The 16,957-nt window shown below is 45.4% G+C and overlaps 1 protein-coding gene across 1 annotated transcript in view; it reads left to right on the top strand.

The window, feature by feature from the left end:
* The window catches only part of PGGHG (protein-glucosylgalactosylhydroxylysine glucosidase), a 344,294-nt gene that overhangs the window by 46,473 nt on the left and 280,864 nt on the right, over nucleotides 1-16,957 (top strand). Inside the window, exon 3 of the mRNA XM_044269473.1 lies at nucleotides 13,693-13,891. Within this exon, the coding sequence (XP_044125408.1) occupies nucleotides 13,693-13,891 (199 nt within the window). The remainder of the gene's footprint in view (nucleotides 1-13,692; nucleotides 13,892-16,957) is intronic.

A 16,957-nucleotide genomic window follows, 5' to 3' on the forward strand; every position in this document is an offset into this window, starting at 1 on the left:
GTGCCAGTAGCCATAGGCGCCCCCCCATCATGTGCCAGTAGCCATAGGGCCCCTCTATCATGTGCCAGTAGCCATAGGGCCCCCCTATCATGTGCCAGTAGCCATAGGGCCCCCCTATCATGTGCCAGTAGCCATAGGGCGCCTCTATCATGTGCCAGTAGCCATAGGCCCCCCCTATCATTTGCCAGTAGCCATCAGTATTGTACAGAAAAAAAAAAAAAAAAGGAAAAAAACACTTTTATACTTACCTCCTTGGCAGCGATGCGATGCAGGCCTCTTCCGGCCTGTGTCCCGCGCTGTGTACGGCTCAGGGCTCAGGCGGCCTCTGATAGCAGGGCTCCAGACAAAAAAAAAAATACCTAGTAGCCATTGGCTCCTGAACTGAAAAATTTAGGAGCCAAATTAAATTTTTAGTCGCCAAATCGAAACCGAATGAAAATGTTGGTATCGTGACAACGCTACGCCGATCAGATCGGCGTAGGGTTGTTTCAATACCAAAATTTTGATTCGCTTTCATCACCATAAAAAAGTATTGCGATACTCAATACCGCTCAAAAAAGCCACGTGCATTTCGCATTTTATGAAACGTTCGGCCCATAATAGAACAGTCCTATCCTATTTTTTGAGGTGACAAAAAAATGGCGAATGCTCACCGCATAGGAGATATTTTTTAATAATTTAATAGTTTGGACTTTTCGGACGCAGCGCTATGTAATATGTTTATTTATTGTATATATTTTTTATATGTAAAATTGGGAAACGGGGGATTTAAACTTAATATTTTAGAGTACTTTAACACTAGCGTTTTTCTTTTTCGGCATAGAGTTCGGTCACAGGGGCTCAATACCGGAAAAGAACTGATCCGTCATATCCCCATGCATTCTGAATGGAGAGAAATCCGTCCAGGATGCATCAGGACGTCTTCAGTTCAGTCATTTTGACCGATCAGGCAAAAGATAAAACCGCAGCATGCTACGGTTTTATCTCCGGCGAAAAAAACAGAAGACTTACCTGAAGGACGGATCCGGCATTTTTCCCCATAGGAACGTATTAGTGCCAGATCCGGCATTCAAAATACTGTAATGCAGGATCCGTCCTTCCGGTCTGCGCATGCCGGTAAAAATGTGTAAAAAGATACAAGACGGATCCGTCTGTCCGCATGACAAGCGGAGAGATGGATTCATTCTTGCAATGCATTTGTGAGATGGATCCGCATCCGGATGCATCTCATAAATGCTTTCAGTCACATCAAGATCGGCGGATCTGGCAGGCAGTTCCGACGACGGAACTGCTTGCCGGATCACACTACCGCAAGTGTGAAAGTAGCCTTAGTGTTTGTTTTATTTTCACTTACTATTAGCTCCCTTAGGGGCTGGAACCCTTGTCCTATTCACCCTTAGGCCCCTTTCACATGGGTGAGATTTCTGCGCGGGTGCAATGCGTGAGGTGAACGCATTGCACCCGCACTGAATCCGGACCCATTCACTTCTATGGGGCTGTGCAGGTGAGCGGTGATTTTCATGCATGCTCTATATTCTGCGTTTTCATGCAATGCAGGCCCCATAGAAGTTAATGGGGCTGAGTGAAAATCGCATTGTATCCGCAAGCAAGTGCGGATGCGGTGCGATTTTTCACGCTTGGTTGCTAAGATGAAAGTCTATTCACTGTGTTATTTTCCCTTATAACATGCTTATAAGGGAAAATAATGGCATTCTTTAATACAGATTGCTAAGTAGAAGGTCAATATAATAAACATTATATACACCCCAGTATAATAAACATTGGTGGCGCAGTGTGCCCCCCCCCCAATATAATAAGCATTGAGTGCGCCCCCCCAGTATAATAGACATTGAGTGCGCCCCCCCAGTATAATAAACATTGAGTGCGCCCCCCGTATAATAAACATTGAGTGTGCCCCCCCCAGTATAATACACATTGAGTGCCCCCCCCCAGTATAATAAACATTGTGTGCCCCCCCCAGTATAATAAACATTGAGTGTGCCCCCCCAGTATAATAAACATTGAGTGTGCCCCCCCAGTATAATAAACATTGAGTGCGCACCCCCCAGTATAATAAACATTGAGTGCGCGCCCCCCAGTATAATAAACATTGAGTGTGCGCCCCCCAGTATAATAAACATTGAGTGCGCGCCCCCCAGTATAATAAACATTGAGTGCGCGCCCCCCAGTATAATAAACATTGAGTGCGCCCCCCCAGTATAATAAACATTGAGTGCGCCCCCCAGTATAATAGACATTGAGTGCGCCCCCCCAGTATAATAACATTGAGTGCGCCCCCCGTATAATAAACATTGAGTGCGCCCCCCAGTATAATAAACATTGAGAGCGCCCCCCAGTATAATAAACATTGAGTGCGCCCCCCGTATAATAAACATTGAGTGCGCCCCCCAGTATAATAAACATTGAGAGCGCCCCTCCAGTATAATAAACATTGAGAGCGCCCCTCCAGTATAATAAACATTGAGAGCGCCCCCCCCAGTATAATAAACATTGAGAGCGCCCCCCTCCAGTATAATAAACATTGGTGGCGCAGTGGGCAGTGCCAATGAGGGTTAAAAAAATAAATAAAAATTAACTCTCCTCCAATTGAACGCATAGATGCCAGTCTCCTGTTCTTTCTTTAGGACCTGTGGTGACATCACTGTGGTCATCACATGGTACATCATATGATCCATCACCATGGTAATGGACCATGTGATTAGCTCAGTGACGTCACCACAGGTCCTGAAGAAAGAACAGGAGACCGGCAGCTGCGCGATCAATTGGTAGAGGTGAGTTTTTTTTTGTTGTTTTTTTTTTAACCCTCATTGGCACTTCCCACTGCGCCACCAATGTTTATTATACTGGGGGGGGGGGGGCGCTCTCAATGTTTATTATACTGGGGGGGTGCACTTAATGTTTATTATACTGGGGGGGCGCTCTCAGAGTTTATTATACTGGGGGGCGCTCTCAATGTTTATTAAACTGGGGGGGCGCACTTAATGTTTATTAAACTGGGGGGAGCGCACTCAATGTTTATTATACTGGGGGGCGCACTCAATGTTTATTATACTTCCCACTGCGCCACCAATGTTTATTATACTGGGGGGGGGGCGCACTCAATGTTTATTATACTGGGGGACACACTCAATGTTTATTAAACTGGAGGGGCGCACTCAATGTGTATTATATTGGGGGGGGGGGCGCACTGCGCCACCAATGAAGATAACTGACGTGTTAATACAAATACAGGAGGCGGGTGCCCGAATGAAATAGCCGGCACCCGACCTCTATGATAGGGGGCTGCGATCAGCGGTAGTTAACCCCTCAGGTGCCGCTCCCTGTCATAGAGGTCGGGTGCCGGCTATTTGATTCCGGCACCCGCCTCCTGTATTTGTATTACAGGTCAGTTTTCTTCATTGGTGGCACAGTGGCCACAGCCCCTCCCCTCCTCCTCCCATCTCTCTTCTTATTGGCGGAGGCGGCGGCAACAGCAGCACAGGGGGAGGGAGAGAGCCCTCCTTGCCTCTATGGAAGCGCCGGCCCTGCCTAAAGTTAGTTGCGGGCCGGCGCGGGGGGCCTCTAAGGACTCGGGGGCCCGGGGGCAATTGCCTCTATGGAAGCGCCGGCCCTGACAATATACACTATGCACTCACTGCCCCCCCCCCCCCCCCCCCACTGTCACATACACAATATACATGTTGCAGTCACTGCCCCCCCACTGTCACATATACACTATGCAGTCACTGCCCCCACTGTCACATATACACTATATACACTATGCAGTCACTGCCCCCTCTGTCACATATACACAATATACACTATGCAGTCACCTCCCCCTCTGTCACATATCCACAATATACACTATGCAGTCACTGCCCCCCCGACTGTCACATACTTAATATACACTATGCAGTCACTGCCCCCCCCCCCCACTGTCACATACACAATATACACTATGCAGTCACTGCCCCCCCCCCCCCCACTGTCACATACACAATATACATGTTGCAGTCACTGCCCCCCCATTGTCACATATACACTATGCAGTCACTGCCCCCACTGTCACATATACACAATATACACTATGCAGTCACTGCCCCCACTGTCACATATACACAATATACGCTATAGGGCTGCAACGATTAATCAATGTAATCGATTATATTCGATAACTGGATTCGTTGTCGACGAATCCAGTTATCGAATAATCGCCGATTCGTTGCTATTCGGGCGGGCGGGCGGTCGCTGCATCTTTATTTTACCTTTTTACAATGACGCTCCCGCTCCTGTAACAGCCAGGCAGAGCGGACGGCGGCGTAACGTCACTCACTCACGTGACACGCCTGCTCCGCCTCCTTCATTCATGAAGTGGGCGGAGCAGGCGCGTCACGTGATTGAGTGACGTTACGCCGCCGTCCGCTCTGCCTGGCTGTTACAGGAGCGGGAGCGTCATTGTAAAAAGGTAAAATAAAGATGCAAGCATCGGGGCCGGGGCTGTTAGGGGGAAGGGGGAGGGGGGATCTGTCTATGGCACTGCTATGGGAAGGGGGGGGTCTGTGTATAGCACTGCTATGGGGAGGATCTGTGTATGGCACTGCTATGGGGAGGGGGGTCTGTGCACTGTTATGAGGAAAGGGATCTGTGCACTGTTATGCCCATAACAGTGCACATATCCCCCTCTCCATAACTACGCCGTCCACAGACCCCCCTCTCCATAACTACGCCGTCCACAGACCCCCCTCTCCATAACTACGCCGTCCACAGATCCCCCATAATAGTGTCGTCCACAGATCCCCCATAATAGTGTCGTCCACAGATCCCCCATAATAGTGTCGTCCACAGATCCCCCATAATAGTGTCGTCCACAGATCCCCCATAAGTGTCGTCCACAGATCCCCCATAAGTGTCGTCCACAGATCCCCCATAAGTGTCGTCCACAGATCCCCCATAAGTGTCGTCCACAGATCCCCCATAAGTGTCGTCCACAGATCCCCCATAAGTGTCGTCCACAGATCCCCCATAAGTATCGTCCACAGATCCCCCATAAGTGTCGTCCACAGATCCCCCATAAGTGTCGTCCACAGATCCCCCATAAGTGTCGTCCACAGATCCCCCATAAGTGTCGTCCACAGATCCCCCATAAGTGTCGTCCACAGATCCCCCATAATAGTGTCGTCCACAGATCCCCCATAATAGTGTCGTCCACAGATCCCCCATAATAGTGTCGTCCACAGATCCCCCATAATAGTGTCGTCCACAGATCCCCCATAATAGTGTCGTCCACAGATCCCCCATAATAGTGTCGTCCACAGATCCCCCATAATAGTGTCGTCCACAGATCCCCCATAATAGTGTCGTCCACAATTTGTTTTAATATGGCCTTTGAACATAATTTTTCAAGTAAGATCATATAAACCTCTCTGTTTTGTAATTTTGTCGTTTTTTCCGATTAATCGATTAATCGTAGTAATTAATCGGCAACTAATCGATTATTCAAATAATCGTTAGCTGCAGCCCTAATACGCTATGCAGTCACTGCCCCCCCCCACTGTCACATACACAATATACACTATGCAGTCACTGCCCCCCCATCACATATACACTATGCAGTCACTGCCCCCTCTGTCACATATACACAATATACACTATACAGTCACTGCCCCCCCACTGTCACATACACAATATACACTATGCAGTCACTGCCCCCCTGTCACATATACACAAATATGGAAGGCTGTGTACTCTGCCTGCATTTGTGGGAGGGACGGAGGGCCTTTATATCCCCCAGGCTCCCACACACTGGTGCACGTGCGTTTCCTGTGCCTGTGGCGTTTCCTGCACAGCATCACAGGGCTCCAGATGGCGACCAAAATGGTTGCGACTCTGTAGTCTTGTCGCCATTTGCGCCTAGACCCGCCGCTGCTCTGCCGCTTTCATAAACTGACATGGCACGTGCTGCTCTCAACAATACAGGGGAGAAGGAGGCAGTCCCTCCCCCCTGTACTGCTGCTGCCACCAATGGGCTGATAGCAGGGAGGAGGAGGGGGGGGGGCTATGGCCACTGCGCCACCAATGAATATCGTTTATGCTTAATACAAACGCAGGCTGCGGGTGCCGAGCATATCCCATACCCGGCACCCAGCCTCTATGACTGCGTGCTGCGATCCGCCGCTATTGACCCCTCAGGTGCCGCAGCCTTCGTTTGTATTAAGCATAAACTATATTCATTGATGGTGCAAAGCACCGCACCCCCCCCCAACCCCAGTATTATAAATTAGAATCATTGTTGGTGCAGTGTGCCCAACCCCCCCCCCCCAAGTATTATAATCATTGGTGGTGCAGTGCGCCACCAACACCCCATTCCCCAAGTATTGTCATTGGTGGCAGTGGCAGTTCCGATCGGAGTCCCAGCAGTGTAATCCTGGGGCTCCGATCGGTTACCATGGCAGCCAGGACTCCCTGCTGCTGTGTGCACAAAGCACAGAGCAGCAGGGACAATGTGAGGTCCTATTCACCCTGATAGAGCTCTAATAGGGTGAATAGGACAAGTGATGAAAGATCCCAGGTTCTAGACCCTGAGGGGGTAAATAGGTATTAAAATAATTAAATAAAAAGTAAAGAAATAAGAAAAAAATAAGAAAAAAAAAAATTAAGTTTAAATCACTCCCTTGCCTAATTTTAAATATAAAATATATAAATAATAAAACAAAATCATATCGCCATGCCCGAAAAAGTGCAAACTATTAAAATATAAAAAAAATCTCCCATGCGGTGAATGCCATAACAGAAAAAAAAATGCAATTTGCTATTTTTTTGTCACCTTGTCCCGACAAAAATTAGGATCGGACTGTTCTATTATGGTCCAGACGTTCCATAAAATGTGGAATGCACGCGTTTTTTTTGGTGTTTTAGTTTAGTGTATATTGTGTATATGTGACAGAGGGGGCAGTGACTGCATAGTGTATATGTGATGGGGGGGGCAGTGACTGCATAGTGTATATTGTGTATGTGACAGTGGGGGGGGGGCAGTGACTGCATAGTGTATATTGTGTATATGTGACAGTGGGGGCAGTGAATGCATAGTGTAAATTGTGTATATGTGACATTGCTGGCAGTGACTGCATAGTGTATATTGTGTATATGTGACAGTGGGGGCAGTGACTGCATAGTGTATATGTGACAGTGGGGGGGGCAGTGACTGAAACATGTATATTGTGTATGTGACAGTGGGGGGGGGGCAGTGACTGCATAGTGTATATTGTGTATGTGACAGTGGGGGGGGGGGCAGTGACTGCATAGTGTATATTAAGTATGTGACAGTGGGGGGGCAGTGACTGCATAGTGTATATTGTGGATATGTGACAGAGGGGGCAGTGACTGCATAGTGTATATAGTGTATATGTGACAGTGGGGGCAGTGACTGCATAGTGTATATGTGACAGTGGGGGGGGGGCAGTGACTGCAACATGTATATTGTGTATGTGACAGTGGGGGGGGGGGGCAGTGAGTGCATAGTGTATATTGTGTATATGTGAGAGGGGGCAGTGACTGCATAGTGTATATTGTATATATGTGACAGAGGGGGCAGTGACTGCATAGTGTATATTGTGTATATGTGAGAGGGGGCAGTGACTGCATAGTGTATATTGTGGATATGTGACAGAGGGGGAGGTGACTGCATAGTGTATATTGTGTATATGTGACAGAGGGGGCAGTGACTGCATAGTGTATATAGTGTATATGTGACAGTGGGGGCAGTGACTGCATAGTGTATATGTGACAGTGGGGGGGGCAGTGACTGCAACATGTATATTGTGTATGTGACAGTGGGGGGGGGGGGGGCAGTGAGTGCATAGTGTATATTGTCAGGGCCGGCGCTTCCATAGAGGCAAGGGGGGCAATTGCCCCCGGGCCCCCGAGTCCTTAGAGGCCCCCCGCGCCGGCCCGCAACTAACTTTAGGCAGGTCCGGCGCTTCCATAGAGGCAAGGGGGGCTCTCTCCCTCCCCCTGTGCTTCTGTTGCCGCCGCCTCCGCCAATAAGAAGAGAGATGGGAGGAGGAGGGGAGGGGCTGTGGCCACTGTGCCACCAATGAAGAAAACTGACCTGTAATACAAATACAGGAGGCGGGTGCCGGAATCAAATAGCCGGCACCCGACCTCTATGACAGGGAGCGGCACCTGAGGGGTTAACTACCGCTGATCGCAGCCCCCTATCATAGAGGTCGGGTGCCGGCTATTTCATTCGGGCACCCGCCTCCTGTATTTGTATTAACACGTCAGTTATCTTCATTGGTGGCGCAGTGCGCCCCCCCCCCCAATATAATACACATTGAGTGCGCCCCTCCAGTTTAATAAACATTGAGTGTGTCCCCCAGTATAATAAACATTGAGTGCGCCCCCCCCCAGTATAATAAACATTGGTGGCGCAGTGGGAAGTATAATAAACATTGAGTGCGCCCCCCAGTATAATAAACATTGAGTGCGCTCCCCCCAGTTTAATAAACATTGAGTGCGCCCCCCCAGTTTAATAAACATTGAGAGCGCCCCCCAGTATAATAAACTCTGATAGCGCCCCCCCCCCCCCAGTATAATAAACATTGGTGGCGCAGTGGGAAGTGCCAATGAGGGTTAAAAAAAAACAACAAAAAAAACCTCACCTCTACCAATTGATCGCGCAGCTGCCGGTCTCCTGTTCTTTCTTCAGGACCTGTGGTGACGTCACTGAGCTAATCACATGGTCCATTACCATGGTGATGGATCATATGATGTACCATGTGATGACCACAGTGATGTCACCACAGGTCCTAAAGAAAGAACAGGAGACTGGCATCTATGCGTTCAATTGGAGGAGGAGAGTTAATTTTTATTTATTTTTTTAACCCTCATTGGCACTGCCCACTGCGCCACCAATGTTTATTATACTGGAGGGGGGCGCTCTCAATGTTTATTATACTGGGGGGGGGGCGCTCTCAATGTTTATTATACTGGGGGGGCGCTCTCAATGTTTATTATACTGGGGGGCGCACTCAATGTTTATTATACTGGGGGGCGCTCTCAATGTTTATTATACGGGGGGGGCGCACTCAATGTTTATTATACTGGGGGGGCGCACTCAATGTTTATTATACTGGGGGGGGCGCACTCAATGTTTATTATACTGGGGGGCGCGCACTCAATGTTTATTATACTGGGGGGCGCACACTCAATGAACTCAATGATTTACTGTCAGTCCCTCCCCTCCTCCTCCTCCTCTTTTCTCATTGGTGGTCAGCGGCAGCCGCGCACAGTGGGGAGGGAGGGACTCCCTCCTTCTCCACTGTGTCGGCTCAGGAGAACATGGTGCGCGCAGAGAGCGCGATCATATCGCGGTCCGGCGATATGCACAAAATCCATATCGTGGCACAAATTGATATCGCATATCGCCTATATCGCCCACCTCTATTCAACACATGAACATTTGCATACGTATACTCACATATTAAAGTCCCTCTATAATAATGGCAATGATTAATATTATGAGGTAACTGAAATGGATAAAGCCTGAGTAAGCGATCTCTCCCACAGGTGTCCACAACTCTCAATAAGTAACTGCGGAATATAAAAAAAATATCATAAATAAGTTGCACAATCCTTATATCATAATGTATCATCTACAATGACTCGAGTGTCGCCAGACAAGGGTAGCAGCAAATTGTGCGCCATCCACTACATACCTCAGTTAATCATTCCTGAGGTCACTCTAAATTCTATGTTTAACCCTTTAGGTTTGAGTGTATCCAAGCGATGGATCCACCTCAATTTGCATTTTTTTTTATGAGGGACACCCTGTGTTCCCCCCTCTTTGGCATGGCCTTTATGTTTGTACTCACTGAAGTGTGAGCGGTCTGTGGAACCACGGGCTGGATTCCTGCTGAGAGCACCCGCTGCAAATAGAATCTGTCCTGGAACCCAAAATAATTGCACCCTAGTGTAAGTTCCAAGAGATCCAGAAGAAAGCGTTTACTCTGTACAGAATATGTAGATACTTCTAGTGCCCTACCCACAGCTTGCAATCCCTCTCCATGGTCAATGGATGTATAGAGGGACACTATATCAAATGACGCCAAAATACTACCATCTGGTACTTTAAGGCTGGTTTCACACGGGCGTGACGGATTTGATCCGGATGCGTTCAGGGTGCGTTCAGTGAAAATGTTGCGATTTTGACACTAAAACAAGTCAGTTTTGTCTGCGATTGCGTTTAGTTGTTCAGTTTTTTCCGCGCGGGTGCAATGCGTTTTGATGCGTTTTTCACGCGCGTGATAAAAAACTGAAGGTTTACAAACAACGTCTCTTAGCAACCATCAGTGAAAAACGCATCGCACCCGCACTTGCTTGCGGATGCAATGCGTTTTTCACGCAGCCCCATTCACTTCTATGGGGCCTGTCCTGCGTTACAAACGCAGAATATAGAACATGCTGCGGTTTCAAAGCATTGCAGAAGTGATGCGTGAAAAAAAACGCTCATGTACACAGCCCCATTGAAATGAATGGTGCCGGATTCAGTGCGGGTGCTATGCGTTCACGTCACGCATGGCACCCGCGCGGAAATCACGCTCGTGTGAAAGGGACCTAACTGTTGATATCTTCTCCAAAAAATCGCCTGTGTCCCTGACATATGATTTTGCCCCAATAGCAAATTCCCTTAATGCTCTGTCCAAAAATATAGCAATATTGGACAGGATAGATTCCCTCCCCGAAATAATCGGGCGTCCTGGAGGATTATCTAAACTTTTATGTATTTTAGGCAATACATATATCAAAGGGACAACAGGCGACTTGACAATCAAAAATTCTTTCAGTTGTTTGTCTATAATCCCTTCCTTTTCAGCTTTTGTTAGTATCACCTCTATCCTCTTGGCTATGTCAAACTTAGGATCCCTCTTTAACAATTCATATGTGTCTCCTGTCTGTAATTGACGTTCTATCTCTTGAACGTATTTGGATGTGTCCATCACCACGATCCCATCGCCCTTGTCCACGGGTTTTATGATGAGATCGTGGTTATTGGACAACCCCTGCAACACATGCATTTCCTCAGTAGTAATATTGGGTTTAGTTAATGGGGTACCACGTAGCTCATCCTTAAGCTCAGTGATAGCCCTCTTAACACACTCAATGAAGGACTCCATGACATATGAATTAATCAAAGGTGTAAAATCACTTTTAGCATACAAATCAGATAGCTTCAAAGTCAGTGGATCTCCCTGTGCACAGGGCACCACATCTTCTCTGTTACCAGCCGAGTTGGAGTCGAACCACACCCTCAGTTTTAAAGCCCTGAAGAAGCGGTTCAAGTCCAACTCTAGCTGGAACCAATCCATTTTAGACTGTGGACAAAATGACAACCCCTTGTTTAACACTTTCATTTCCGTAATATTTTACTCATATGATGATATATTTACCACTCCATTATGTGGACTTATTTCTTTCTCCGTATTTTGGAAGTCATTTGTCTCTGTCGACGTTGTGGCTTGTTTCTTCCGGGATCGATGGTGACGACATCCTCCCCTCCTTGTACGGTTTCCGTGGGGGGGGGGACATCTGTCTCCTAAAAAAGTAACGAACCAACTTGTTGGTATTCAGCTCATTTTCCCCTCGTATCACCCTTGGAATCCTGAAACTTCTTATAAGGTGTTTTTGGATATGTCCTTGTGTTATTTTGTGTCTCCTCCCATACATATACTCATCCAGTCTTATAATCCTGTTCTTATTATAACCATCTTTATCACCATGTTATAACCATCTCGATACGATTTTGCACGTTTTGTATCCTCCAATTCATTGTGCATTTTAGATAAAAAATATTGTTGCTTTTGCATAAAGGCCACCCACTCATCTGCTGTAGTATTGCTTCTCAATGAGTTTTCAAGAACTTGCGTCCTCTCTTTAGATGCCAGCACATCCTTCTGCAGATATTCAATATTAAGGAGAATAATATCAAGTGCATATTTGTTAGAAATGGCCTCTAATTTAGCACGAAATTCAGCATCTTGTGTAAACATATTAGGTTTCATCAGTGTCCATATCCCTCTCTGGATCCAGTTATGTTTATGGTATTGTGCCAGTGTTAACAAATGTAATTCAAGCAAAAGATTATTTTTTTGTCACTTTCTCATAGTCCCTTTTGAGATTGGTTACCGAGGGTTTTTTCCATTTCAGTTACCTTATAATATTAATCGTTGCCATTATTACAGAGGGACTTTAATATGTGAGTATATGTATGCAAATGTTCATGTGTTGAATATACCGGGTAGTATTCCCAGGAGGTCACATAGATTGTGGTCAATACCATATCTAATATAGTCCTCAATAAATACAGGTAACAATTATAATGATTATGTCATTCAGGCCGAGGTCAATACAAGGTTTTATTGCTGCTTCTAGTGAATACAGCGCTTTGATGTATAGAGAATCTTGGGTAACATGAAGATGCTGCGTGATGTAATACTGATGGTTGACCAGGTTTCCAGACTTGGTAACTTTGGTGCTCCTTCGGTGTTCACCCTGTTGCAGGCGTGGGGTGCAGGGCATGCGCGTGTTGCAGTGTTGGTCCGCCCTGGGTGCCGGGTTTGTGATGCGCTGCGATGGTGGCGCAGTGAACAGGGAGACACGACGAGTTGGGGGGAACGCTCCATCTTTAATGTAGCTCTATGAGAGCATGCTGCGAGATTGGCCTGCCTCTAACACCAGGTCATGACGCATGGCGGTATGAGGGCAGTGCAGGCGCAGTGTACAGAGAGACATGCCGAAATGGGGGAACTCTCCATCTGTGATATAGTGCCGTGAGAGCATAAGGTAACTGAATTCTATGGATTCCTGTGTTGCGGTTTTCTTACAGGTGTGAATTATGTTGGAGCAAGCCATGGATGTTTTAATCACTATCACTATTTGGGAAAACATGAAGCACTATAAAATTGAAGACAATCGTGAAAATATGATACACTATACCTGCACTATGAATTATCACAAGATAATTAATAGTTTTGTATGAGTTTTTATATGCTCCAGTATGGAATTAAACAGGAAATTAGCACTGATTACTTCCTGACATGTTCCTATATATGCACAGTCACTTTATTATGTGTTTCACTTGGCTTGATAATGGCTCTGTGAGAGAGCTGAAACGTTGCCTGTATCAACATGTGTTGAATATATTTTAGTATTTTTTCATTTTTTTATCTAAGCAGTGCTGCGTTACATTTATTTAGAATATATATATACACATACATATCGGATATCACTGCGTCCCAAAATATCTGAAGTAGTAAAAAATTTATTACTATTTAAAATAATTTCCTTTGTGGTGAACGCGTTGAAATGAAAATTAAAAACACGATTTGCTGTGTTTTAGTCACAACATGTTTTAGTCACATGTTTTTTTCAGGACCCATTGAAAATGAATGGGTACAGATCTGGTCCAGATCTGTTCCGCAAAAAAATGGAACAGATCAGGAAAGAAACAACGGACGTGTGAATGGACCCTTATCTGATATTGATGACTTATCCTGAAGATAGGTAATCAATATCTAGAACCAGGACAACCCCTTTAATGTTCTTTTATGATGGACCTGTGTTTCCAATAAAATTTTACAGGATTAGAAAAAAAATTTGAATTTTTTTAATTCCTTTTTTTTGTGTGATTTGTAGGAACTTTTAGCCATACCCTCCAGTGCTCTACTTTTACGGCTACCCAACACCTCTTTGCCCACCGTTCTCTCAGTCATCTTTTGGTTAACATAATTACCTTAAGAGGTTCCAGCCCTGTTAGTGTCAATCTAGAAGTTGATTTCAAGGCAGAAAGTCAAGACCTAGATCTCCAGAGAGGCCCTGACTACTGTAATGCTAAGTGAGTATTAATATAGATTTATTCACCTGGTACGTGTTTTTATACTTTCTAAAATGTTTTGCTGGCCAACAGTGGCTGTAGGGCTGCATAATGAGGTACTTCAGATTATGTTATACATAGGAGGCTGTAAAACGGGTAAGTAATCTCCTTTTTGCATTTCACTGAAATAGATCACTATACTTTTTTTTACTGTATAGAAAGCATTGTCTGTTGTGATTTCCTACTCAGATGTATCATAAAAACAAACATATACCATGTGGTATCTGGTTTTCCACCATATAATGGCATGAACCAGAACTTCCATCTGAGGTGTATTTGTCACAATGAAAGAAGAGAGAGAGGACGGCGCCTCATGTGTGGTATTGCTGACAATATTATTGCATATGCATAGTCACAACAGCTGTATAGGCTCTTGCTGGTATATATCCCGACCAGCATACGGGTGCTTGGCTGCGGCCTGGGTTCCTGCCTGCGCCCAAAAACCGTACAGGTGCTGGAGTGGAAGTAAAACTTGTACCGAATAAAAACAGATGAACCTCTTCTGCGGGCGCTGCCAAGGATACCATTTAGATGAGGCGTGTAGTTTAAAATGGCTTTAATTCGTCTACGCGTTTCAGGGGTGAATTACCCCCTTCATCAGGACAGTAAAACCTTTTACTGTCCTGATGAAGGGGGTAATTCAGCCCTGAAACGTGTAGTCGAATTAAAGCCATTTTAAACTACACGCCTTAACTAAATGGTATCCTTGGCAGCGCCCGCAGAAGAGACCACTTGGATAACTCCAATAAATATCCCTAAAACACTGTGTAACATAATAGATCAGAGATGTTTAAATTTATTTGCATCCTAGCCAAGGAGTAAGCCATATCCACTTATCAGTTGCCCTTTTACAGAATCACGTGCATGACATACCGTAAATGGCTAAAAATTCTAGGTCAAATTACTAATGTCACACAGCAGAAAAGACACTGGTTTGAAGCACAGTGCACCTAAAAAGCCCATATACATTGATGAATGTGGGTGTTTGTTCATAGTAATAACGATACCAGTAAATTTCTATTATCTATTATTAGTTATAATGTCTATCATCCCGAAACTGTGCATGAAGAGCATGGCGCACATGCAGGTATCTATAAAAGTAAATACGCGGGAGTATTTATTATGATGATTATTATTATTTAAGCGCCATTTATTCCATAGCGCTGTACATATGAAAAGGGGTATACATACTTAATACAGACAATTTCACTAATCATAAACGATCCGAGAATTTCGGAGACGGATCGGAGAGCACTTAAATGACATTCGAAATGGTGCAGATACCCCCATTGCACGTCACATTGCCTCAACCCACGAAAATGACTTGAATTCAATTCATTTTTAGGGGATTGAAGTAGTGAGAAGATCTGTGAGAGGTGGTGACTTTGATAAGAGTACTACAGAAGGAAGCACAATGGACCTTCAGGCTACGTACAGTGCGTCCCAAGGGGCTCAATGAATTTATTTATTTTACCTGCTTTATCTGATATGGTCATTATAGACCCGCTGTGAAGGGTGTGCTTTATAGATGTATATCTGGGAGTGCTCCTGTGTAGTTACCTATAATCCATCAATTTGAATAAAGATCAACTTGTCTAGGGTTTGTTTATCTGAACAGGCCCTTCTTCATATATACAATCTCTGACAGCCCTCCCACTGCCGTTCGGTTTGTGGGTGTAGGGGTGTCAGTGTAATATAACATCACTTATTCCATGTATAGTCACGTCTTGTGTATTCAGTATTTGATGCCTACCTGCTGCGTTATTAATCACCGATGTATTCCTGTTTATCTTCAGTGTTTTGACACTCGTTTTGGTCCGTCCCTGGAGTGGGCTGCTGACATAGGGGCAGTGGTTTGCCATAGCAACCGCATGTCTAGCCCCTTGTTTGGCCGCCAGGGGGATGAGCTCCACCTTTGATGGCAGTGTCCTAAGTCTCACGGCCATCCTAGCGCCGACGTTGCCGCCTCCACATGTGAGAGGGGCAGCGCTGTTCGTCAGTGTTGTCTGTCTAAGCCCTTAGCTCCTGATGATTTACCCTAAAGAAATGCGTTGAGCATACAATGGGCGGTATATAGGCATATACAGACTGTAGCTGCTAGGTGTAGGGCCCTGTGCCGTTCCGGGTACTGAATTACCTGTGTGAGGGTGACATTACTAGGGAAGTTAATAGGAGGATTTGCAGTGTGAGCGTGTAATAATGCTTTCATTGAACACTGTATACAGCATTTTTGCCCACTCCTCTCTCTGCAAATAGTGGTGTCCCCTCTGTGCTCGGTTTTTCTTTCTTTATTTGTGGAAGCATCACATCATTAAATTGGTGGATGCGCCACAATTGATAGGGGTTTATCACCTTGCAAGCTTATTTCTGGCACAGATATAACCTTTATGTACCCCGTACAAAGTGATAGGGGTGGGAATACTCTCTGACCAGAATTAGTGCCAATTTTTACATATATAGCTATACAAGGCATAACCCTTATTGTGAACATTAGTTTGCATAGGAATTCACTCTCGTTCCAATTTTTTAAGGTGTATTAATAAAGTTAAACTTTTTAATATATACACATATACAAACGTTCTGTTGTTCAGTGATAAGTGTTTAGAGGTGAACGTAATCCAATTACAATACAGACCAAAAGTTTGGACACACCTTCTCATTCAAAGAGTTTTCTTTATTTTCATGACTATGAAATTTGTAGATTCACACTGAAGGCATCAAAACTATGAATTAACACATGTGGAATTATATACATAACAAAAAAGTGTGAAACAACTGAAAATATGTCATATATTCTAGGTTCTTCAAAGTAGCCACCTTTTGCTTTGATTACTGCTTTGCACTAGGGCTGAAACGATTATTCGAATAACTCGATTAAATCGAGTCAAAAAATTCATCGATGCAGTTTCCCTGCATCGAGTAATCGTTACATCACATGATCACGGAGCGGGAGTGAAATTAAGCGTCTCACTCACCGCTTCCGTGTCCTCCGGAGGCCAGAGAGGCAGGACTTTGCGTAATGCGCAG

This window comes from Bufo gargarizans, chromosome 10, assembly GCF_014858855.1.
Source record: "Bufo gargarizans isolate SCDJY-AF-19 chromosome 10, ASM1485885v1, whole genome shotgun sequence".
In the NCBI taxonomy this organism is placed as follows: domain Eukaryota; kingdom Metazoa; phylum Chordata; class Amphibia; order Anura; family Bufonidae; genus Bufo; species Bufo gargarizans.